This window comes from Zingiber officinale, chromosome 5A, assembly GCF_018446385.1.
Source record: "Zingiber officinale cultivar Zhangliang chromosome 5A, Zo_v1.1, whole genome shotgun sequence".
NCBI lineage: Eukaryota > Viridiplantae > Streptophyta > Magnoliopsida > Zingiberales > Zingiberaceae > Zingiber > Zingiber officinale.
This window is the reverse complement of record NC_055994.1, coordinates 116714935-116741446: the sequence shown is the minus strand read 5'-3', so window position 1 is coordinate 116741446 and position 26512 is coordinate 116714935. Positions and strand designations below refer to the sequence as shown.

The 26512-nt window shown below is 34.6% G+C and overlaps 1 protein-coding gene and 1 pseudogene across 1 annotated transcript in view; one reads left to right on the top strand and one right to left on the bottom strand.

Moving 5' to 3' along the window:
* The window catches only part of LOC121981456, a 57687-nt gene extending 31410 nt beyond the window's left edge, over positions 1-26277 (top strand). Inside the window, exons 17-24 of the mRNA XM_042533985.1 lie at positions 9486-9614; positions 9708-9825; positions 19691-19886; positions 20059-20170; positions 20246-20400; positions 23448-24819; positions 24902-25096; positions 25632-26277. Of these exons, the coding sequence (XP_042389919.1) occupies positions 9486-9614; positions 9708-9825; positions 19691-19886; positions 20059-20170; positions 20246-20400; positions 23448-24819; positions 24902-25096; positions 25632-26102 (2748 nt within the window). The 3' untranslated portion in view covers positions 26103-26277. The remainder of the gene's footprint in view (positions 1-9485; positions 9615-9707; positions 9826-19690; positions 19887-20058; positions 20171-20245; positions 20401-23447; positions 24820-24901; positions 25097-25631) is intronic.
* Positions 13496-16090, bottom strand: LOC121981457 (annotated as a pseudogene).
* Positions 26278-26512: the final 235 nt, after the last annotated feature.

Below are 26512 nucleotides of genomic sequence, written 5' to 3'. Positions count from 1 at the left end.
TGTGTAATGGATCAATACCAACACAAGGCACTGAAGGAGAAGTGTGGGAAGGAGAGACAGTGAGATTGGGAATGAGAGAGATGATCGCTGCTGCTCGATTCGCTCTGGTGTCGCAAGGGAGATGAAGAGAGAGAGAGCATGGGCATTCCATGCAAGGATCAGTGTGATAAGACAGACAGCGAGAAAGAGCCATCATGAGAAGAGAGTTATCGTGTTTGATCCTAAGTTAATCAAGTCAAGTCTGAATTATACTCAATTTGAACCGACTTGACCTTGACAATAAAATCTACTAAAATGACTCAACTAGATCCCAATTAGAGATCCCTAAAGCCTCATAATCAGTATGATTCAGCTTAAATAATGACAAACATTGAAATTAAATAGAAATGAGAATTTTAATTGAAAGAAAAATAGAATATAGTAATAATTCTTATAGTGAAGAAAGTTTAGTACATTTTTTGATAGATGCTCACTTTTGATATTTTTAGCTGGCTCATACCGGAACCAAAGCTTTTCCTCTATCTTTGTTAATGTTCCCAATCATAGGATACTGAATGCAATGAATCAAATGATGTTTCCAACACAAAAAGATTATGTTTTACAAATAACCAATGAAAAATTGTATAAATTGTTCTATGGGATATCCTTACATTTTAAAGCTATTTATGTTGAAGTTTGGACCAAAGATTTAAATATTGTCTTCTTTAAGGAAATAATTCTTTTATATGGTTAATTTATTTTTAAGATCGCATTATTGCTTAGCAAAGATGATATAATTATACTAATTTAGCTTTATTTTGATATAAAGATGATGCAAAATAAATAAATAAATATTGATACTTGTATCTTGTTAAATGACAACGATAATTAGACAAATAGACAACAATGTTTGGTAGAGTAGTTGAATTTTGAAAAAAGAATTGATTCTTTTTAATTTTATATGTAAAAGATTACAATAAGATATTTTGCAATCAATAGTAGCAAGAGCGTACTCGGTGAGTCGACGAGACGTGCACCACCAAGTAAAGAATCTTAGTGGTGGAATGAGAAAGTATTTGAGAAAGTGAAGAAAAAATAAACAGCCTATAAGACATTATACACTTGTAAGAATGAGGAAAACTTTAAAAAGTATACAATAGTCAAGAAAGATGTTAAGAAAACAATAAATAAAGCAAAAAATAAAACTCATTAATGCTTATATTGAAAATTGGATACAAAAGGAGAAAGAGATATTTATAAAATAGCTAAAGCGAGAGAGGAAGATAAGAGATCTTATCTAAATAAGATATATTAAAGATGAATAGAGTACAATACTATTAAATGATGAGGAAATAAAAGAGCGATCAAATTGATATTTTTATTAACTTTTTAATAAAGGTTTAGGTAAACAACTTAAGTAGGTCAAATTTAAATTTTTATAGTAGAATTCAAACTTCAGAAGTAGAACAAGCTTTAAATACGATGCAAAATGGAAAATTAGTTGGACTCGATGATATTTTGATAGAGATATGAAAGTATCTTGAAAAATAAGGTATTGAATGACTTACAAAGTTATTCCACTTGATATTGAAAACAAAAAATATGCCTGATTAGTGTAAGGTAAGTATTCTAGCTTCCTTATATAAAAATAACGGAGACGTACTAAATTGTGTAAACTGTAAGAGTATGAAACTAATGAGTCATATCATGAAACATTAAGAGTGAGGAAGAGACCTTAATGACCGAAAATTAATTTGAATTTATGCTTGGAAGGTCGAGAATAGAAGCTATACATTTTCTCATACAACTAATTGAAAAGTATCAGACTTATACATCGTGTTCATTGATCTAGAAAAAATTTATGATAGAGTTCAAAGAAAAATTATATGGAGAATTCTAGAATAAAAGAGGTATTAGCATAACGTATATTGAATTAATTAAGGATATATACGAGGATATAATGACAAGAGAAAATTTCGGATGCATTAACCGAAGTGTTTCCCATAAGAATAGGGTTACATCAAAAGTCAACTCTAAGTTCCTATTTTTTTACAATTATTATCGACGAACTCACTGAACACATTCAGGTACCGCGGTACTTGTTTGCAGATAATATTATTTTAGTAGATAAGACACATGAAAGAGTACATGCTAAACTTGAATTCAAGTTTAGTTGAGTAAAAATAGAATATATGGAATTTAAATTTAGTAATATTAGACGTAATTAGACAATTGTTAAAATAAGAGATGACGAGTTGTCTAACTGATATCTCTAAGTAATTAGGATTTTTTTTACAAAAGGATAGAAGGATTGAGAAATGTCTTATATATAATACAAGCAGGATAGTTGAAATGAAGGAGAGCGGTGTTTTTTGTGATCATGGTTCGCTAGAACGGTCGTGGCGGTTGTCGTGGACACTACTATTCCGGTTCCGATATCATTTAATGGAACAGTCGTGGCACAAATTTATAAAAAAAAATAAAAATAGAGATTTAGTAAAAAAAAATAAATAAATGTATAAATTACATTACTAATATGACAATAAAATACATGAAGACATAAAAACAATATATCAGTTCATAATTATCATACAATAATATAACATAATAAGAAAAATACAATGAAAATTATACCTTATTAGAGCTAATACCATGAAGAATGATGTGGAGGAATCAAATTTTCATTCTATTCTTCTTGAGTATCATGTTGATTAAATTGATCTCCAATATATGGGCATTGATATAAATTAACATTAAATCGTTCATATGGATATTCATTTGATTGAGTTTATGAAAGATGCTCAGAATTAGATGACTGACTTTGTAATAATGTTTCATCACAACGATTATAATATCTAAAACCTTAATACCCAATAGAACTGGCAGTAGCATTTGACGATTCACGATCACGATCATGATGTCCAATATTGCTCCCAAGAGATGTCAAATTACCCTCAAATCCATGATGTCTAATTCCACTTGTATAAGATGGTGAATAATTAGATGATCTATCAAATGAATCTTCTCTGGGTTGATTGCTACCATACTATCTATATTTACCTTATTGATATCCAATTGGACCATGCCTAATATCTTGAGATAATTTCTTTATCCGTAATCATCTTTTACTATAATTCATTGGTTCCCTCTCAAAAGCAAATATTTCATATGTTCTTCAACATTCATATATTATCGTGAAGATCCAATTGAATGTTTTTATCATCGAAATATAAAAGTGATGTTTTCCCTCCATCCCAGGCCGTACCCATGATTAGTATCTTGTGCTGCATAATAATTTTCATGACCTTGTGCGTGTCATGTTGATCATCTTGATGACTTTGATGACCATGATGTTCACTTTGTTAACCATGATCCATCACTATCTTCACTATTTGATAAAACTTCTTTTCCTTTCAATGGTGTTAACTTTTCTACATTATTCTTCTTTCTTGAATGACTTTGAACCCTTATAGTTGTGTTGTGTTCTTCAGCATTTGATGCTTGAAGTGCTTGATCTAACCATGCCAAATCATCATCTTCTAAAATTGGTGGTTCATTATCTCTTGTCCATTCATTTAACATGTCATCATCATGAAAAATGTGATTGAGGTCTATCGGGCCGTAAAAATCATCTTTTTTATGCATCATGTTTCGTACCCTAAGACGCAAATTGTAGATTAATTTGTGCAACTTTTTAATAGCCAAGAGATTTTGAAGTTTTGTGTGCATAAGAGATTATGTACTCCAATTTCTTTCACATCTTGAAGATGAGTATGTTTGATTTAGAACTTTTATTGCAATTTTTCGAAGGTGTGGGGCATGTTCACCATAATCGCTCCACCATTCAGCTAATACAAACAAATCAATATCATATATATTTTTTTAATTCTAAATATTTATAAAATTTAAATTAAAAATGTGGAAGAATTTTTTTAATTGCCATTTTTGCTAGTGGAGACCCAATTTACCTATCTGGTATGCGAAAAATTAATCTGAAAAATATAAGAAAAAATAAATAATTATTATTTATGTTTGGAAAAAAATATAGGAACATAAAAAAATTACTTCACAATCGCTGAAGCTTGTGCATTTAAGTTTTGTTGCAATCTCTTGATTACAATCTTTAATCCTTGTTTAACTTCATCATATTATAAACACAAGTTCAAGAATATTGAAGTAACGGATTTAGGAAATATGCTGAAATATCAATAACGTAATAAGAAATTAGAAATAAGGAATTTGTAAATGATTTTGATGACAAACAAATTTGTTACCTGCGACATATAGATGCTGGTGTAATTGATTTTACCATCAATAATATTCTAATATGATTGTCAATCTCTGGTATTATCTTTTATTATTATTTTTTTTGGCCCACAGGGTGTAGCGTAGACGGTGAGCACATAACATTACTGGCGTAATGGCCAGGGGTCTATTCTCAGGAACTGATGACCTAGGGTTTACCTTACTATGCGCTTAACGCCTGTGTATCGTATTTACTTCCCTCCATATTCGTGGGGCCGACACTAGGGGGGTCATTAAGTAGCGGATCTACCTTTTTTTTCATTCTATCCATTGCTTCGTAGATAATTGATATTGTTGGTTTTTATCATGGTCAACTAATTTCCAAACTTTTACTAATGGTTCAGTTGTAACATAAATATTAGGAGCCCTCTTCCAAAATCTTCCATCCATTATGATGTTTGTAATTTTTTCTGCTTCTTTCCTTCTTTTGCTTGTGTTATTGTATGCTTCCCAATCAGTGCACATTCTTTTTAAATTTGAAGAATGTCGAACAAAACTTTTAATTGAAATAAACTTGCTCGCAAATCTGGTTATTCTTGGTCGTAATAATTCACCTTCATTTGTAAATGTTTTCATCAAATTCACGACTTTATCACTATTATACGAAGTTCGTTATTTGCTTGGCTTTCTCAACACACTTTTTTATATCTTGCCAATGTCTTCTTGCATGAGATCGATACAATGTGCTGCATAAGGAGACAAAAACAAATGTTGCATTTCTATCATCAATTTGGTACAACGACCTTATTTGCACCTTCGCTGTCTATGGCTACATGCACAATATTTTCCTCTCCGATTTCATCTATAATTTTATCTAACAAAGATAAAATAAAATTCTTTGCTTTGTTGGTGTAATTAATAGAATTATGAAATACCATGTTGCAATCACAATATATCATAAAATTTATGATTGGATGCTTGTGCTCCAACTATCACACATTATTGTGCATTTATACTTTGGCCATTTTGATTTTAAAGTGCTTAAATATCCATTTATCTCATCCACCTCCTCTTGTAAATAAGCACTATCAATTTGGCATCATGTAGGACCTTTTATTCTTGTTCTAGCCTTAGCAATGGTGTTTATCATGTATTGATAGTATGAACCACTATCTGCTGCATTAAATGGAATAACATTACATATGAACCATTTTGATATTGCCTTGTCAATATCTTTTACTTTTTCAGCACCAAACCAGTTTTTGATACTCTTATGTTTCGTGGGAAACATAAAAGGGTCGATTCCTTTTTATGGTAATCGAGAATCCTCTCTTACACTTAAAGCTTCGAGACATCCTTTCTTTTTTCAAAGACGAAGAATAGAAATTCCTACGATTATAAAATTTAGAGTAGTTAAGTACATTAAATTGATAAGATATATAGACACGAATTGAAAATATTATTGACCATAACGATTATACATCTTCTCTTCAATGACTTGTTTTATGACTTTGTTTGATGTTTTTTTTGTAATTCTCAATTTTCTATTTCTTCATATGCACATGTTGAAGGGGAGCCTTGGCGCAACGGTAAAGTTGTTGCTATGTGATCAAAAGATCACGGGTTCGAATTCTAGAAATAGTCTCTTGCAAAAAGCAAGGTAAGGCTGCGTACAATGGATCCTTTCCCGGGACCCCGCATGGCGGGAGCTTCGTGCATCGGGTTGCCCTTTTTTTCATATGCACATGTTTTATGTAATTGAATCTAAGACTATTTGTTTTTTTTCTTTGCATTAAAACTTCTACTTGCCTTGGAGTCTTGAAGATGTTTTTGTAACATCGATGATATTTCAATAGGAGCTTTGTGACATGTCTCGATATTTACAGTAACATATGCAATATACTGTTTTTATCTTGTAATTCTTTTAGTTATAACTTTTTCACAAAATTAGCATCGTATTGTTTTATAATTACCAATATTAGAGTTTGGTTTCATTCTAAATACAACAACAACAACCAAGCCTTTTCCCACTAGGTGGGGTCGGCTGTATGAATCCTTTCACGCCATTGAGCTCTATCTCCTATTATATCATCATCTATATTTAAATAAATTTTATCTTGTTTTATTGTTGCTAACCAAGTCTTTTTTGGTCTTCCTCTTCCTCGTTTGATATGCATGTTTATCATAGTTTCACATCGTCTAACTGGAGCATTTATTGGTCGTCTAAGTACATGTCCGTACCATCTTAAACGTGTCTTCCTAGTTTTCCTCAATAGACGCAACTCCGACTTTCTCTAATGCTCTCATTCCTTATTTTTCCCATCTTCGTACATCCTCATCTCTCTAACTCTCATCTTACGCTTATGTGCTCAAGTCATAGCCCAACATTCACTCCATATAACATAGCAGATCTAACCGTTATTTTGTAAAACTTTATAAAACTAGTTTTAGAAGTACTTTACGATCAACACCTAACGCTCTCCTTCATTTCAACTATCTCGTTTGTATTCTATATAAGATATCTCTCAATCTCTCCATCCTTTTGTAAAAATGATCCTAAATATTTAAAATTTTCTGTTACAACAACTCGTCCTCTCCTATCTTAACAATTGTTTCATTACTTCTAATATTGCTAAATTTAAATTCCATATATTCTGTCTTTAATCTACTAAGCTTAAAACCTTTCCCTTCTAGTGTTTCCCTCCAAGATTCTAGTTTAGCATTTACTCCTTCGCGTGTCTCATCTATCAAAATAATATCATCTGCAAACAACATGCACCACGGTACTGTGTTTTGAATGTGCGCAGTGAGTTCATCCATAATTAGTGTAAAAAGATAGGGACTTAGGGCTGATCCTTGATGTAACCCTATCTTTATTGGAAATGCTTCAGTTACTCCGCCTGAAGTCTTTACTCTGGTCGTTACATCCTCATACATATCCTTAATTAGTTCAATATATGTTACGCTAACACCTCTCTTTTCTAAAATTCTCCATATAATTTCTCTTGGGACTCTATTATAAGCTTTTTCTAAGTCAATGAATACCATGGTTTCATTCTAAATAAATAATAATATATAATTTTGACTTAATGATAATGATAAAAATCATGATAATGAGAACATATGTTGAATCACATAAAAATGAAGCATTCTTAATAAATTAGTATATTAAACCAAAAAATTAGAAAATGTATCTTTTTGCGAATACGATGGAAATGATGGAAGAAATAAATTAATTAAACGAAGGAGCCGATGACCATGAGCCAAAAGATGCGTATGCTCAAATTTATGTTAGATGCTCAATCAATAGAACTGGATGAAAAATTACCTTATTTGCGAACATGATGGAAATGATAGAAGAAATCAACTAATCAAAGTGAGCTGATGAACTTGAGCCAAAAGATGCATATGCTCGAATTTGTGGTGGATGCTCAATTAATAGAACTAGATGAAAAATTACCTTGTTTGCGAATATGATAGAGAAATCAATTAATCAAGCTAAGGAGTTGATGAATGTGAGCCAAAAGATGTATATGCTCAAATTTATGATAGATGCTCAATTAATAGAACTAGATGAAAAATTAACTTGTTTGCGAATATGATGGAAATGATAAAAGAAATCAATTAATCAAACTAAGGAGCTAATGAACGTGAGCCAGAAGATGCATATGCTTAAATTTATGGTAGATGTTCAATTAATAGAACTATTGAACAAATTAAAAAAACTAATCTTGTTTGCGAATATGATGGAAATGATAGAATCAATGAATTAATTAAATGAAGGAATTGATGGCAGTGAGCTAACAAATTCATATGCTCAAATTTATGGTAGATGCTCAATTAATTGATCTGATGGGTACTCATGCAGTCATGCATTATTAGCGAACTTAAAAAAAAGACGTGATGTGATGCTATTTTTTTTCTAATATAGACAAAACATTGAAAGATTGAATCAAAAGCAAAGTTAGATTAAACAAAACGGTAAAAAACTTGGAATCCAAATTAATCAAGATGTTGGTTCCGTTCTTTTGTTGTTATAACATCTAAGAACGGTGTCCCAAAGCAATCCACGTTATTCATTGGAACTTTGGAACGACGTGAGTTGTCCCCGTGTCGAAACGCTCGTTCTGGCTGTTCCACGTTTGTTCTGACGAACTATATTTGTGATTATAAAATACCTCTAAGAATAAAATTTTATAAAATGACGATTAGACCTGTTATATTATATGGAACTGAATGTTGGGCTATGACTTGAGCATATGAGCAGAAGATGAGAGTTGTAGAGATTAAGACATTAAGGTGGATGTGTGGAGATATAAGGATGAACAAGATAAGAAATGAAAAATATTAAAAAGAAAGTCAGGGTTGCATTTATTGAGGACCAACTTTGGAAGACACATTTAAGATGGTACAGATATATACGTAGATGATTAATAGATACTCAGGTGATATGAAACTATGATAAATGTGCACATCAAATGAGAAATAAGAAGATAAAAAAAGATTTAGTTTGCATTAATAAAATAAGAAAAAATTTATTTAAATATAAATGATGATATACAAGCAGATAAAGTTCAACGGCATAGAAGGATAGAAGGATCTATATAATCGATTACACCTAGTGGGATAAGGCTAGGTTATTGTTGTTGATTTATTAATTTACATGAATATAAATTTGATACAGGTCTACTTTCTCAATGTATAATGCACATCTTATACACATGAAGCTTTTTCTTCCGTTAGCTAATGCATTCCTCCTTCCTACAAAGGAAACAACTAGAAATAGTGTTCTGCTTTCAATCCAAAAAAGAAAAATGAGTAAAAAGTAAACTAAAAATATATATAATTTGTTTATTGAAAGAGAAGATTATATAAGATATTGATGTTGATAACTCTATAAACAAAATGATCAAGATTGTTGTAATAATTTATTACCTATTACTCTCAAATATTAATGGAAATGAGTTTTTTGATTGGTGTACTTAAAAGTAAATACGAGTGCAATCGTATAGAGATGATATGAAAGAGTATCAAAATTGTATCATTCTAGTCAAAGTATCATTCTAGTTAAAGATTGAAACTTTGATATGGCCGGCATGGTTCATGACTGTAAACCTTGGTTAGGAGTCGCTAAATCTTGTTATTTCTTAAAATTTGGTTCTTAGTTCTTCTATGAAACACAATTATAAATAATTCCACCATTTTTTCTTTGACACTGATATTTCAAGTTTCTTTCTTACCTCTCTATTTTGCTTGTGCAGGTTCACTGGCAAGAAACTCTTAGAGGTCAAGTTGCTGGAATACTAACTAGTCATAGAGTTCTAATCTGTTCGGCTGATCTGGATATTCTATCTAGCAGTTCAGCCAAATTTGATAGAGGATTTCCATCAATATCCTTTTAATCCGAAGCCTTCATTATCTTTGAACTTGGTATTTATTATCTACATTCTTTAGGTTTTGTTAGTACCTTAACATCATTCTACTTCCGGTCCCTTCTATGGGTTGGTCCAGCACTTCTCTTTTCAAGCACTACTGCAGTTAGCGTTCTCGGATGGGATAGCAAAGTCCGAACTATTATTTCAATTAGTATGCCTTATTCTGGTGAGTTGTTTGAATTTGTAGGTACATAACAATTTTTTTCAGTCTTGTTTAGTTATTAGGCAATTTTATCCATCTTCTCTTAGATTGCACATTAAAACAGTCAAAACTATAGTGTGTACAGAAGATAAGCGTGTAGAGCATACAAAATTCATTTTTGAACACAAAGTTTTCCCTACTTTAAAATGGATTGATTGCAAGAGATTTGTTCTTATTTAGTTCCATTGGTTGATGTTTTACTTTCTGTTATTTTGGTGAAAACAGCTTTAGAATTACTTAACCTTAGGGTAAGATAGTTTGAATGGCAGAAGAGTACTGGTTGGTAACTTATATGACAAGTGATGCTAATACCTTTCCATAAAAGTTCATATCTGCTTTATTGATCTAGTTTATGCCCTCAAATTTAGAGTGAACTGATTTGACAAAGCCGTAAGTCTGGTTATTATTAGAATGTAATGCTCCAAGAGGAACTTTCCTATGAAGGATAAATGCCACCCTTGGAGTTGCAGAGTAATTTCTATAATTAACAAAATTTGATGACTTTTTTTTTTTTAAAAAAATTGATAGTTTCCCCTATATGTTGTGGAGGCAACCTGTTTTCACACCAATGATTTGCAAGTAAAAATAATTATACACATGATTGAATACGAATTCAAGCTTGCTGTACCATATAAATCACACCATATAAACAAAGTTTTAACAATTAAGCTTCACAAAGGCAATATTAAATAGATTCTGACATTTTTAGAAGTGTAAATTATTTTCACCACTTTAAATTAAGCCAAAAATCAACTCAAGGAAAATAAAAAGAAGGTTCACTTATTAGAAAGATTACAACATCCACGTAGCGCAAGAGATAAATTCAATCAACAAGAAATGAAAAAACTGGAACCATCTAGGTTATCTTTGAGTCACAATACAACATCGACAACTATAAGGGAGCTAAGGACTTGTTTCAGGTTGCAAATCTTGGGTTTGAGCATAATTATGCCCAATAGGTGTGCATTAACAAAAAAAACAAAAAAATATATGAATGAATAGCTTGTGAAGAGCTCAATAGACAAAGGAGAATAGCTATATTTATATATTAACCATTTACATTAACTTTCCTATTTCATTCACTAATAACTCCGTATTAATTATCAATATCAAACTTCAAAAATTATGCTCTATTGACATAACAAATATAGTAAAGCTAGTATTAAGCTTAACAACATATGTTATTGACTATATGTAAAAGCTGTGAGTGTGTACGTGTAATAAAAATTCTTGTTTGTTAACAACATATATATATGTAAAGAGAGAGCTACTTAGGGGTATATGTTGGAACAATTCTCCCTTCATGGTATCAAAGTTGATACCCTTGTAAGCTGCTGCCGTAGTTTCTTTCTCATTGTGTTGTGCGATGTTGTTGATGTCCTTTGCACAAGATCTCTTCAAAACTCTAGAGCCGGTAGGACCAAATCCACCTTCATACTTCCAAACATGCAGCCCTCTATATGTTGAAGCTAATCGACCTAGTCTTCTCCTTTATTCTGTTAGTGAAGTTTTTTCCACTGCTCTCGGGGGGTCCCTTGATTCCTTTGACAACTTCTCCTTTCTTTATCAGGTCTCCTTGATTTTGTTAGCTATTTCTTGCATCACTTCTGTGCTAATCACCTTCATTCGCTAAGAGGAATTATCTCCCTTTGCTGTTACCCTCAGTGTTGATCCTCTATGTTGCCCTGAGCTCTTAGCCATTGCATTGTCTGTCCTTTGCATCATTCCTTGGGTTGGATAGCATTTAAGACCAATCTCAAGCATAACAAATTTAGCCATCCCAAGCACCTAGTAAATTCATCCCTAAGAAATTATTAGCTAAATCTAGACATTCCATTCTTTTCTTGGTCCATGCTCGATCCAGTGAACATTTCAACCAAAATCTAGACATCCCATTATTTTCTTTCAGCCATGCTTGATTCAATGAACAGTGCACCATTTTGAATTTTGGATTTCTTTGACACTTCTTCAATGCCTCTAATTGTGTGACTTGTCCTACCATTTTTGGGGTCTTAATCATTTCCGCAAAAAACTTGAATGAAAAAGAATTATGCTTCCTCAGCCACTGCTATTCGAGTATGTTTCATAGTCTAAAGTCCGTGTGAGCACCTCATTACTCTAATGGTCGAGATTCTTGAATATACTAGAGTTGTCTTCTGGACTTTACTCATTATCTTCAGCCCTTTTAGCTACATTTATCCTCCAGATTAACAACCAGCTTAGTTATCTTGCTTTTTACCATTTGAAACAAATGTTTCCTAGTTCATCTAGTCTTCAATCCCTTGATTGTGAGTCTTGCAAGTACGTCTTCAATCCCTTGATTGTGAGTCTTGCAAGTTCGGTAAAGATACCAAGTCCTTTTTCTTTAGAAGTGATCATAAATGTGGTTTTGTACAGGATGTTCTTATTCATTCAAATATCCAGGGCCTATGTTGTGTCTGTTATACTTTTGGATTGAAATAATTTGCGACCTTTATCAATGATTATTCATCGATGACTTAGTTGTTTTCTAATAAAAGAATATTTTTGGTGTTTTTTTATGTTTAATTTTATATTGAAATTAAAAATAAGCTTGGCATTTGTATCAAGGTTTTATGTAGTGATAATGCTAAGGAAGACTTCTCTCTCCTACTCCTTTTAAGTGTTCTTATTGGGTAAGGTATTCTCATCAATCTTCATGTTTTTACACACCTTAGCAGAATGATGTAATAAGATAGAAGAATCTGTTGGGATGAGACAGATAGTGTTGCTAGGGGGCGTAAATAGTGATTTGCGATTCTTTCTTGGTTCTTGATCATCGTGCTTGTCTACAATGTGTTAACACATAGCAGAAAATATAGAAATAAAACACAATGTAAAACACATGCATGACAAACCAATTTACATGGTTCAGAATCCCCGACTCCTACTCCATGGCCTAGTCCTAGTGATACTTCACTAATTTTCTTCTCGAACATTTTTCAAAGGCGGAGAAACCTCTTATACGGAACACAAACAAAATATAAAGATAAAGATGAAAAATGAAATACAATGTAAATAACAATTTACACAAGTGATCTTTGCTTTGTTCGTTGTTTGGTTGCATTGGATTGCTTTTTGAAGGTGTGAAATGCAGTAGTAACCTTTAATGTCTTCAAGAATTGGTGTCGAAATATTCCCAGAAAATCCTCCTTTTATAGCCTTCAAGTCGAGGCTGTCAAGGCTGATTTCTGCCTAATAATTGATCGATATCGCCATCAGTTGATTGCTTTGCTCCTATAGAATGACTCTTTCCAACTCAACTTTAACCACAATAGTCGATTACTATTCATCAATTGATTGGTTCCAATCAGTCGAGTGTAAGTTAACATTTTGTTTACTTCAACAGTAGCAACAATTGATTGATGCCCATGAATAGTCGACTGATAAAGACATTCTGTTTGCTGCAATAGTGACAATAGTCAACTATTCCACTCCAGCCAAGGTTGTCAAAATCGAGATTCTACGTTGAAACGGAAGGGAGTTGTAGAATCGTAAACTCGTAGTATCGTAATACGAATCGTAAGTTTCTACCAAAATGTAAAATTATATATAAACATATATATACTCATTGAAAATAACATAGATAAGATTAATAACCTCAAAAACACATTAAACATTTGATTAAACTAAACATTTATAAGGTCTTCTACAATCCACACATAAAATAAGTCATAAGTCACAAATTTTAGATAACATATAAGTCTACAACATGAAAAATAATAGTCAAGTTCTAAGCTTCATAAATTCATGAATTCATAATCATCCTCCATGTGTTCTTCATCTCCAGCATCCTCCATGGCATCTCCACCTTCTTCAACTTCATCATCATCATAACTAGGCAGCTCCAAATCATCATGAGGTGCTCCACTACTAGGTCCTTCTTCAACTGGAACCAAATCTTCATTTGAAGCATCCAAATCTAAATTTTCACTATCATCCACAATCCAATCATCATCAGAAGCTAGGTCATCAATGCTATAGTCATTGACTTTCCTCAATTCCTTCTTCTTGGCTAATTTTGAATTAGCCATCACAAAGACTACGTCATTCATCGTTTTTGCCTTCAAACGATTTCTTCTCTTAGTGTGGACCTAACTAATAACAAAATCAATTAACACATACTCATATAATCACATACAACTAGGTAATTTCATTCAAGAATGAAATGCAATACCATCTCAAATGCACTCCAATTCCTCTCACAGCCAGATGAGCTGCATGTCAAGCTCAAAACACGAATAGCAAACTTTTGCAACTCAGGATGTTCATAACCATATGATTCCCACCATTGTGCTGGAGTTTTGGTTTCAATTCCACAAGTGGCTACTGCACTACCAAAGAATTTCTTTCGATATTTGAAGTCTTCCAGTTGAGCATCAATCTTCTTTACTTCTTCCATACTTTCAACCATCCTTTGTAGACAATCATATATTCCTCTTTTCACTTCAAAGTCAGCTTTAAAATTAGGACTGTAATGAAATTGAGGGTTAAGGTAATAGCCCGCAGCATGCAAAGGCCGATGTAGTTGATTATCCCATCTTCCATCTATAATTTCCCATAGAGGCAAGTAACTAAAGAGTGAGAAAAAATTTGAATTAGTTTCCAAGAAATTATAAATTTATACGAGTATTTAATAATTAGTAATAAACTAAGTTACCTTTTCTTAATACCATTAAAGGCAGCTTGTATCTTTTCTTTGGCCCTGTCCATTTCCTCATAAATGAACCCCATGGCAGGCTTCTCATCTGAGTCTACCAAACGAAGGACTTTGATCAAAGGATAAGCACTCCTCAAGCATGTAATAATGCTTTTCCAGAAGTCCTTATCCATTACCACATTTTCAATAACCTTTCCATCTTTAGTCTTTGCAAATTGACTAGATTTCCATTCTTTGGATGTAAACATTCTAATCAATGCTCCCTTATTGTCATTCAAGCAACCCAAAGTCAAGTAAGATGTGGCAAAACGGGTAGTGGCTGGTCTAATCAAATCCTTTTCTTTGGTAAACTGATGCAATAGAGAAATAAGCGCAGTCCTTGAATAGATGTAAGTTGTGATCTTTTTACCTCGTGCAATTGTCTCTTTATGTATTGGTATCTTTTTTTCAAAATCCTCCAACATTAAATCGATGCAATAAGCTGCACAAGGCGTCCAATATAGCCTCTTTCTCTTCCCCATCAACATCTCCCAGCTGCTTTGTAGTTTGCTGCATTGTCTGTGACAATTTGCACTACATTCTCTTCACCAACTTCTTCAACAATTTCATCCATCAACATGAAAATCTTGTCAGCTGTTTTAGATATATCAGATGCATCAATTGACTTCAAAAAAATGGTTCCCATAGGACTATTAACCAAGAAGTTTAATATAGTCCTCCTCCTCTTATCTGTCCACCCATCAGTCATAATTGTGCATCCCATTTTCTTCCAAAATGCTTTGTGCTGCTCTATAACTTCTTTGGTGCAATCAACTTGTTGTTTCAAATACTTGACTCTAATCTCATGGTAGGATGGAGGCTTAAAGCCAATACCATGTCTTGCAACCAAGTCTAGCATCTTCTTGAATTCATCACTTTTTGCCACATGAAAAGGTATAGCATTATTGTAGAAAAAAGAGGCAATCCCTTGGCAAGCTTCCTCCCTCAAATTCTTCTTGAAAATGCCATTGATGGTAGTTTGACTACTCACACCCCTTTTCTTGAATAGATCAGCAGGATTCTTTGCAATTTCTCGCCTTTGTCTTTTTGCACCCTCCACCTCCTCATCTTCATATTGGCCAAGAGGACTTGAATCACTTGATCTTCCTTCAATCTCCTTTGCCCTCTTTATTAAATTTTCTTGCAATGAGGATACAATTTTCCACATTTCCTTCCTTACATCATCACTAACAGCCTTGCATGCTCCAACATCCTTTTGTGTTCCTGCCAAATGATGCTTGAGTCTATAAATCCCTCCATTTATCACCTTTTGACAGTATTTGCATTGCACTTTCTTTGGATTTTCATCAACTGCAATTCCATGTTTCCAACCTGGATCAGATCTATTTCCAGGAGCATTCACTGCCAATCTTTTGGAATCTGAAGTTCCACCAGTTGTGGAAGCTACGCTTGGAGTGGCTGCACCACTATTGGAGCTTGCTTCACCAGACCCACCAACACTAGCTTCTCTACTCATTTTCGTGAAATTAAAGAAGAGCAAGAACACCACCACGCAGCTTCAGCTTCACCAACGACACTGCAACTCTGCAACAGCAGCTCGCGAACCACAGACGTGGCCAACAACCTTCAGAGATGCAGACGGGACAGAGACGGCCAAAGAAGTAAAGAACAGAGACCCACAGATGAGATAGATGGAGAAGGGACAGAGGCGGATGGTGGCGTACCTTTAATCGAAGTCAGTCACAGTGCCGGTCGACGCACACCGGACGCACAGGGAGGAGGAGACAGACGCGTACGTGAAGGAGACGATGGTTGCTGAAGAAGAACGAAGCACAGCAGTTGCGGCGACGATGGCTCGCGACGCGACTTAGGAAAGTTAGGGTTTCTTGGACCCGTGTTTGATCGATCGCTGGACTCTTACGAGTCTACGATTTCCGCTACGCTTCCACACGATTCTGCACGATTCCACCCGATTCCGCTTCCGCCTGGGCACGCAACGCGGAAGGCCACCAAAAACGCGTAGAATCGTGCGATTCTACGTTCCGACTCGCGATTTTGACAACATTGACTCCAGCAATCCATTGATTGACATCAATCGAGTTCTAAATATTCTATTTGCTGCAATAGCACCATCAATCGATTGTTCAAATTTAGTAGTTGACTGATCTACAACAAACTCCCATAAGGGGTTCATCAGTCGATTGCTACTGACTAACAATTGACTAATATCTCTATGTCAATCTTACCAAAGTTGAATTCTCACCTTCCCTAGTATTTAGTTTGACCTCAACTCAGTAGGACTTTCTTTAGCATTGGGTCAATCTTGACTTGTTGGAACTTGTCCGATTAACCTTGATCTGCCAAGACTTAACCACCGTCTAGCATCCGATCAACTTTGACTTGTTAGGACTTCACCACTACCAAACATTATGTCCTCTTTGACTTGTTTAGACTTCCTTTCTCATGTTTAACAACTGGCCCTCCATGATCGGTTAGGATTTCATTTCTGTACCTAACATTCGATCCTTCATGACTTGTTAGAACTTCCCTCATTGCCAAGTGTTCGAGCGATCTTGATCTACTTGAATTTCACATCTCATTCTAAATATCCAGGCCTCCATGACCACTTGGGCTTCGTCTTTCATGTTAACGCCATGTCGGACTTTCAACCGCCAAGTGTCTGGCTGCTCATGACCTACTTGGACTTCGTCTTTCATGTTAACTCCTTGTTCGACTTTCAATCGCCAAGTGTCTGGTCAATCGTCACTCATTTGGACTTTTTTCTTGCCGACTCTCTGTTGAACTTCCGAATGCCAAGTGTTCAGTCAATCGTGACCCACTTGGACTTCTTCATTAATAAGTATCTGGTCATACTTGACCTATTTAACTTTTCTCTTGGCCATATACATTCAAATCAATCTTGGTCAACCTAACCTGAGGTCGATTGCACCAACAATTTTCCTCGTCAACAAACTCTCTTTTTACTTGACGTCTCACTCTCATCAACAAGTCAACAAACATATTGATCAAACATCCAAACTCAACTCGAGTCAAATCAAACTAGTCAACCTGGCCAACATAGACCAGAGATCAATTGCACCAAATATAATCAACATCTCATTAGGACTGGTCCGACTTTACTTTTGCATATGTATGCTCCCCCTTCTTTTAGTGGCTTTTCCCTTTTCACTACATGTTATCTTATCAATTGTAAGCTATCATCTACTCTTCGTGGTTAAATTCCCTTCATTATCTTCTTTTTATAAGATGTTATATATTTTTTCCTACAAGGCCCTTTAGATGTACTTAGTTTCTATATCTTGGAATTCTTGGTTGTGATGAGTTATTAGCATGGTTCATCAAGTGTAGTTTTATTTGTTATTCTGGCGTCAAATAAGATTGCTGTTGTTACTCTTTTGAGTTGCATTAAGATTTTATCTCTTTTAGTATGACATTTTTTGAGCCAACTTGCTTCTTTCCCTTTACATTATCTCTATCAAAGTTAGTGCAGGAAGTTCTCCTTGTTCTTGTTCCATTGTCCTTTCCAAACTCTCCAATGGAACTTTCCACATTTTTTGCTACTGAGGATTCATTGTTTTACTAGCCTCTCTTATAAGTGTACAATTGATGACTGTGAGATGAAATTCTCTGACGTGTCCTCAAGGCTCTTTAGATCTTTAATTACTAGTTTTTGTCATGGATCCTTCTATGATTTGATAAAGATATTTGAAAGTGCTGTACTGCATATCCACTTAGATTATATTCTACACTTCAAATCACATAACTACTATGCCTTTTTATTTTCTTTATCCCTGAAGTCAATTTCTAGGAATGTCCAATAGGTTCTTTTAGAGTGGAAGTAAACTATAAGAGACGGGTTGGATGCTTTTGACTTGAATGACGCTTGGGAATTGCTTCCTCTTCCTCCAGGGAAGTTTATACTGCGATATAGGTGAGTTTTCATGGTCAGCTTTTATTTGCCCCTCGGTAGAATGGACAGCTTTTATTTGCCCATCGGGAGAAGGCGATGGTGAGAACCTAGGGGAAGAGTTCGGCTAAGATTGGTGTACACATGAGATGAGAAAGAGCTGAAGTGATTGGCTAACAAAAATAAACTCCTGACTTGAAAATAAAATTCATCTAGACTTTCAAATTTGGTTCAACCCAAACTTAACAAGTTGGACTCCAAATTTAGCCAAACTTGAGTCAAATGAAAGTTAACTTGATACCTGAACATAGGGTTCAAAATTAATTCCCCAAAAACCAACTAAACCAGCTTTTTAACAACGTAAGATTTTGGAAAGCAATAAATTCATTAATGGAATTGCATAAATTATAAATAATTAGCTTTTTTTGGAGGAAATTAGGAATATAACATAGAAACTGAAACCAACATGGATTTGCTAAATTATCATTTTATGGATTAACTCCAAAAATTTGTTTTCTGGACTTTGTGCTAAAATTGTTTTATGTTTTTGACATGGTTCCTTTCCTTGTTTTGTGTGTTTAAATTGATTTCAGAACTACTTTTGACAATGATCTATATTCTTCTATGGATAACTGATGTTAATTTAAGTGGAAAATTTGACTAGGTAGTCTTTTTTAATTGACTAACATTTGTTAAAACTGCAAAGTCTATATGCAGTTCATTAGGTTATTGAGGAAAAAACAGTTGTGTGTTGAACTGTTTGGGGCCACATCTTCCCCCATTAACTTTCACATTTGGCACTATTTTTTGAACTGTTTAAATTGATTGGCTAACTGCTTATCCCCCAAAACCCCAAAACTCGAACAGTTCGAAAACTAACCAATTTATATTGACATTCTTAACAGTAACAATCTTATCTTACGACAATTATGATTGTGATCCATATCCATGAGATTTTTTTAAGCATAATTTTGTGTTGGTTGTTGCCTCCTACTGTAACTCCACCTTTCTCATTGAGGCTTGGGTTTGGCAAAGATAGTGTCAAAAGTTTCTTATAAATACTACAGAAAGATGCCAGCTGCAACTCTCATGAATCTTTGATTTCATATTTTAGTGTTTTGCTAAAATGCCCTAATACTATTGCAATCCTTACAATGGAAGTTTTGCATTTCTAATTGTTCCCGCTTTTTTCTCTGTTACTTACTTTTTTCATGTTGATGCAGTCTTAATTGGTGCTCTGAATGATCGCATACTGCTCGTAAATCCTACAGAGATAAATCCTAGGCAGAAAAAGGGTGTTGAAATACGTAGTTGTCTTGTAGGGCTACTTGAGCCCCTTCTAATTGGATTTGCTACCATGCAACAACACTTTGAGCAGAAGCTTGATCTTGCTGAGGTCTTATATCAAATATCCACAAGGTGTCTCTTCTATGCTTTATAAATTGTTATTCAAGTAAACAAAATTATCTGTGTTGTCAAATTTATTCAGATTTGTTTGTTTGAAAATGGGATATGTGCTTGGTCTACAATGCTCTAACCATTCTTAATGCGGATTATACTTGCTTATTTTGTTGGTTGCATGATTTTGCAGGTTTGACAGTTTGCGTATTACTCCAAGGTCCCTGGATATTTTGGCTAAAGGCTCTCCTGTCTGTGGTGATCTTGCCGTTTCTTTATCCCAAGCAGGTCCCCAGTTTACACAGGTATCCTCTTTTTATTGTTTGTGATTCAACTTTTCTGTATAAGCTATTGCATCTAATACTTTCATTATACAATAGGAGCTGCGTAGTAGCTATGCAACCAAAGCTCTCCGCTTTTCTACTGCGCTGTCAGTTCTGAAGGATGAATTTCTTAGATCGAGAGATTATCCTCAGTGCCCTCCCACTTCTTATCTATTCCATCGGTTTCGGCAGTTGGGATATGCTTGTATTAAGTATGTCGATCACATCAAAGCTCACCAGTTTTTTCTTCAATTATTTTACTGCAGATAAATTTTTGTGCTAATTCTAGATTTTACTTTTACAACTTTAATTGATGCAGGATACTTTTAATATTTGATAGGTATTTGATAATTTAATCTGTTTACGTTCTTACATTTTTTATATATCTATCTTAAAAATGTCCTAACCGAGTCGAGAACTTAATTTAAACTTTTTAATTGGAATAAGACAGGATGAAACATAGTCAACCTAACTAGATTTCTTACCCTAAGTTAACCAAGCCTGATTTCTTCCCCATCTAGGAGTTGATTTTCTCAGGTTAAAAAGGCATACGTAATAAGTTCTTCGTTTTTCAATTGCTTAGTGTCCTCTGTAACGTGTGAAATAGCTGTCCTTAATTCATTCAGCTCCTATGTTCTTATTTCGTAGCAATGGCATCCATCCAAGGAAAAAGGATTGCTAAACCTCCACCCAATGCCCGTGGTTTAGCTTCCATCCAGGGTTGTCAGAATTAAGATCCTATCTTGGAATGAGAAGATGTCCATAGCTTTAGATTGTAGGATTGAAGTGTAGGGTCATAAGATCACTTTAAAACTATATTTGATATTTATAATTTATTACATCTTGATTTTCAATATATAGTATTGATATGAATATTTCAAGCTCATACTTCATCACGAGGTATAAATAAAATTATTCAAATTGCATATATATGAAAAAAAAATACAAGTGTTTCATCCAACAATTTCTGTACGATGAATGGTAAGTATTAGATGGATGATATAAAATTAATTGAAAAAGATTCATCTAATTACATTATTAAAAACTATCTCAAGTAATATGACATGAAAAAGTGATTAGCTATAATAAATAATAATTGCTAAAATGTCTAATTGAATGTAAATATATTCTAATTAATGTTTTTGGGACCATGTTCTTACATAAAGACGATAGGTAGACCTAGGATTGGATTGTAGATCAAATTATAGCCCAAGTCAATCCTATTTGGGATCTAGGTTGTTTAAGTCAATTGGATTTGCAAAATCCTATGGTTTGGATTTCAATTTTGACTACTATGCTTTTGTCTTTGCTCCCATTTAAGCTCTGACTTAAGGGTTGAGATTCTGGTGAGTTTTTCTGTGTGGTTAATATATAATTTCTTTGCACGTTTCAGCTTTGGGCTCTTATGCTTATTCAATAACTGATATTTAGAGTTGATACTACATCTAAATATTTAGTGCTGCATCTATATGTGTGCATATCTGTAGTTGCATGCGGATGTACATGTATGATGAAATACTTGTTTTTACGCCAATTAAACATTAGCACATGTATCTGCGTAAATTGTAAAATACAAATTGAAGATTGAAGTAGTGCATATCTTCTCTACTTAATCTAGGAAAATTAATATCTTTCCATTTTTCAAATTCTGCAACTTACAGTCTCTAGAAACTTTCATCTTTAAAATTTGTCCTTTCTATCATCCATTATAGTAAGTTGAAAAAGCATAACCAATATGATTATGCTTATGTTTTCTGTAAAAGTAAAAGAAAAAAACAATACATTTCACCCAGAATTATCTGAAACTCACTTCCCAGAGGGGAAACCTTAATTTCAGAAACTGATGGATCTGCATAGCTACATCAGTTTCATCTCCCTTTCCTGTCATGCAGATGCTATTTTTTCATTGTATCTCCTTAAATGGCACCCTATGATTTCTAGAATACCAACTGTAAGGCTATTTAAAACTATCTACGATAGTTTAATGCAAAAGAAAAACCAACATAATGACCATTTTCTACTCTAAACATAAAGTAAGGGGGAGACGCTTTACTATAAAATGTAAATTAAAAACATTATTATGGAGGACTCAAACAACTTGGCATTTGTATATTTTTTTTACTTTGCTAAATTATCTCAGTGCTAATTAATAGGTTCCACAGTCCACAAATTGCTCCACTTGATTAACTTTTTCCATGGAGGTCTTTTGTGTACGTTTTTTAAGTTTTATCAGTCTTCAGTCAACTTTATTGAGTGAGGAGTTGGCCGACAAGGTCTACTTGACCTCTTGGGTGAACTTGCTATTGGTTTGATGAATTGGAAGAGGATGAAAAGGGCTTGTTAGTGTTATATTTTTTAGTTATTATAAATTAGGTAGTGCAGCTGTGGTGTGATTATGCTAGGAAGTGATTTGCTCACTGAATTGGTAATGTGGATGGAGAAGGCTTCTTGCTGTTTTCCACTGGATATATTCTTTGCGTGACATGTTATTTACCTTATGAGCATTACTTAGGTTTTTGTTGAGCTAAATGGTAGAATAAGATCACCACCCCAGATATTTTGAATACCTGGCTTCTTGATGTTTTTTTACACTTGATATGGCATCTGAGACATGGTTGTTTCTTGCACTCTGCTTTGTAGCACCAACTGGATAGGGCTATTCCTATCCTCTTAATGGCATCCGCTGTTGATGCCATTAGACAGAGTATCTATGAATATTTATACTTGAAAACAGCAAACAACGATGAAGGGAGAAGGTGAAACTAGTGAATTAAGAGAGTTAAATGTCAGTGCATCAGGAGTGAGAGAGTTGCATAGAAAACACAAGTTTCTTGAATTCTTTAACACTATGAAAAGCAACCTAATTAGTTATACGATATAAAACTAAACACATTCTATGCACATGATAAAAGGGACTCAAAAATAAGTGCCTACTTCAATATTATTTTTGATGGTGAATCAACTGGAATATTTACCTCAGTTCCACATGCATAAATGCCATAAGGACCCAAACCAACATCAATAAACTTCACATTCCAGTGCTGTTGCTTTGGGTGAGGTGCAAATAAATGAATTAGTAACCAAGCTAAAAATGCATTAACTATGTTGAAGATTTGCTAACTGAAGAATTTCATGACATTGTTGCTTAGTTGTGAATCCCTTGTTTTGTATTGCCTTGTCAATTAATTCCCTGGAGTTAGCTGCACCAGCTGTTGTTTGTTTTTATTCTGTATGACACTTTAGCACATCATGCAACCAGGTATGGTCAGTTTGACAGTGCAAAAGAGACCTTTGAGGTTATTGGAGATTATGAAAGCATGCTAGATCTTTTTGTATGCCACCTGAATCCAAGTGCCATGCGTCACCTTGCGCAAAAACTAGAAGAAGCTGCTATTGATTCAGAGCTAAGGCGAGCTTGTGAAAGAATTTTAAGAGTCCGTTCAACTGGGTGGACACAGGGTATCTTTGCTAATTTTGCTGCTGAAAGTATGGTACCCAAAGGACCTGAGTGGGGTGGAGGAAACTGGGATATCAAAACACCAGTCAATATGAAGGATATACCACAGTGGGAACTGGCAGGTGAGGTTATGCCGTACATGAGAACCAGTGAAGCTGGCATCCCTGCCATAATTGCAGATCATATTGGTGTTTATTTGGGCGTGATCAGGGGAAGAGGTAATGTGGTTGAAGCCAATGATAAGAGTCTTGTGAAAGTTCTATCTGCAGTAAGTGGTGTAAACAACTCTACAATCTCATTTGAGTCCCAAATGAAACAGAACACAAATCTGGTTGGTGAATCTAAGAATGATCCTATGGTTGATAATCTGACCAAACAATTGACTGGTGCTACTGCTGCTGACGAGCAGTCAAAGGCAGAGGAAGAGTTCAAGAAATCCTTGTATGGTGTTGTTGATGGTGGTAGTAGCGATGAAGATGAGGCAACAGCAAAAACTAAAAAGATTCATATAAGAATCCGTGATAAGCCTGCTGCACCTACAGTTGATGTCAACAAGCTCAAGGAAGCTACGAAACAGTTAGGTTTGGTCCCTTCTATGAGGGCCAAACCATTATCTGGACCATCGCAAGATTTTTCGTCTACTTCACCTGAGCCAAGCTCTGATAATAATTCAAATGTACCAAAAACTGCTGTTGACATGTTTGGCACTGATGCATTACCAACACAAACAACACAGCCTAACTTGACAGTTATGGGTATGGGAGTGACAGCTGGACCTATTCCAGAAGACTTCTTCAAAAATACAATTTCATCACTACAAGTTGCAGCTTCGCTGGCTCCACCAGGATCATACTTGCCAAGAGTTGATCAAAATCCTCAAGTCATGGATAGGAACAGAGTAGCTTTAGGTCAGAATGTAACGGCTGATATTGGGCTTCCAGATGGTGGGGTACCACCACAAGTATTACAACAGACCCAAGTTTCTCAGCAATCTGCCACACCAATCGAATCAATTGACCTTCCTGGTGGGGGAGTTCCTCCACAGGCCCAGAATTTTCCTCCTCGGGTACCAACCTCTGCACCAGTCGATCTTAGTTATCTTGAAGGGTCCAATTCTGGACTCGATGCAACTAAAACTCCACCTTCCCAACCTACTGCTGTGCGCCCTGGCCAAGTAAGAATCTAAATGATACTAGACTTTGGAAAAATAGGTTTGCTTTTCCTTTTGATCCATATGTACTAATTCAGAATTACAGGTCCCTCGTGGTGCTGCCGCTTCAGTATGTTTCAAGACAGGCCTTGCTCACCTTGAGCAAAATCAACTTTCAGATGCCTTATCTTGCTTGGATGAAGCTTTCTTGGCTCTTGCCAAGGATCAGTCACGTGGATCGGATATTAAAGCACAAGCAACTATTTGTGCTCAGTATAAAATTGCAGTGGCGATATTACAGGTACTATGCAGTTTGCTAATTTTTATATTGTTAGCTTTCATCTAAGATGGCACGTGACACACAGAATATTGTTGGCGTATAATTTTGTGGATATCATTCTTTTAGTTTATTGCTCAAATTATTAAAATCCATGATAAATGAAGAATGAAACTGCACTTTTATTTTGTGGTACTTCACAAACTGTTTTCATATGCAAAACAACTTTGAAATGTTGTAAATTCTCAGAATATGGTGAAGTTAGGTTGCTTTAGGACAACTTTCCAACATAATATTGATTTTGGGAATTTAAAATTTCTATGACAATGTGACCCTAGAACAATTTTGTAGCATGAAAATTAAACTCAGGCTGTTAAAAAATTCCCTATATACCAAATATCTGAGGATTTCATGAAGCTAGGTTGTCATATATCAATAAATCATTTTTGGATGTAGACATTGAGAAAAAAAACAATCTGTCAAATCGGAAACAGCAATTCATTAATTATATATACAAGTTACCGTGGGAATCCAGATTCACTTGATTTTTTTAATTCAGGAAATTGCTAGGCTCCAAAAAGTCCAAGGACCTGGAGCACTTAGTGCAAAAGATGAAATGGCTAGACTCTCTCGACATCTTGCCTCCCTGCCCCTCCAGGCAAAACATCGCATAAACTGCATAAGAACAGCAATTAAAAGAAATATGGAAGTTCAGAACTATGCCTACGCTAAACAAATGCTTGATCTCCTCCTCTCCAAGGCACCACCAAGCAAGCAAGAAGAACTGAGGGGTCTGATTGAAATGTGCATACAAAGAGGCTTGTCCAACAAATCCATTGATCCTTTTGAAGACCCCTCTCAGTTTTGTGCTGCTACACTCAGCCGCCTCTCAACCATTGGACACGACATTTGCGACCTTTGTAGCTCAAAGTTCTCTGCTCTTTCTACTCCAGGTTGTATTATCTGTGGCATGGGAAGCATAAAGAGATCAGACTCTCTTTCTGGCCCAGTTGCCTCGCCATTTACTTGAATGCTGGTTTACCTTGAAAATAATTTGAGAAAATAAATAGTTGTTGTACATGAAGTGTTTTTGTTGGTTTAACAAAGTATTACTTGGAGAGGCATCCATTTGATACACTTTCGAATTTCTGTAGATGTCTTTCTGTGTTTACTAAAAATTTGATTCATCACATGGTTTTGATTTATCCATTTATTATTGGATAAGAATATGTATTTCTTTATGTTTAAGTCGTGATTTGTACAACATTCCAATTTAATTCCCTTCTCGTTCCACGTAGTTTATTTCTGAGGTCATCCCGTCTCCTTGCCTAAAGACAAGATCATATTTCCCAAGCTTATTGCTAGGACCTCCACCTGCCCAACTTCACTATTAGGATTTTCATTTGGGTTCACTCTGGAACTTCTACATTTGTTTAAAGT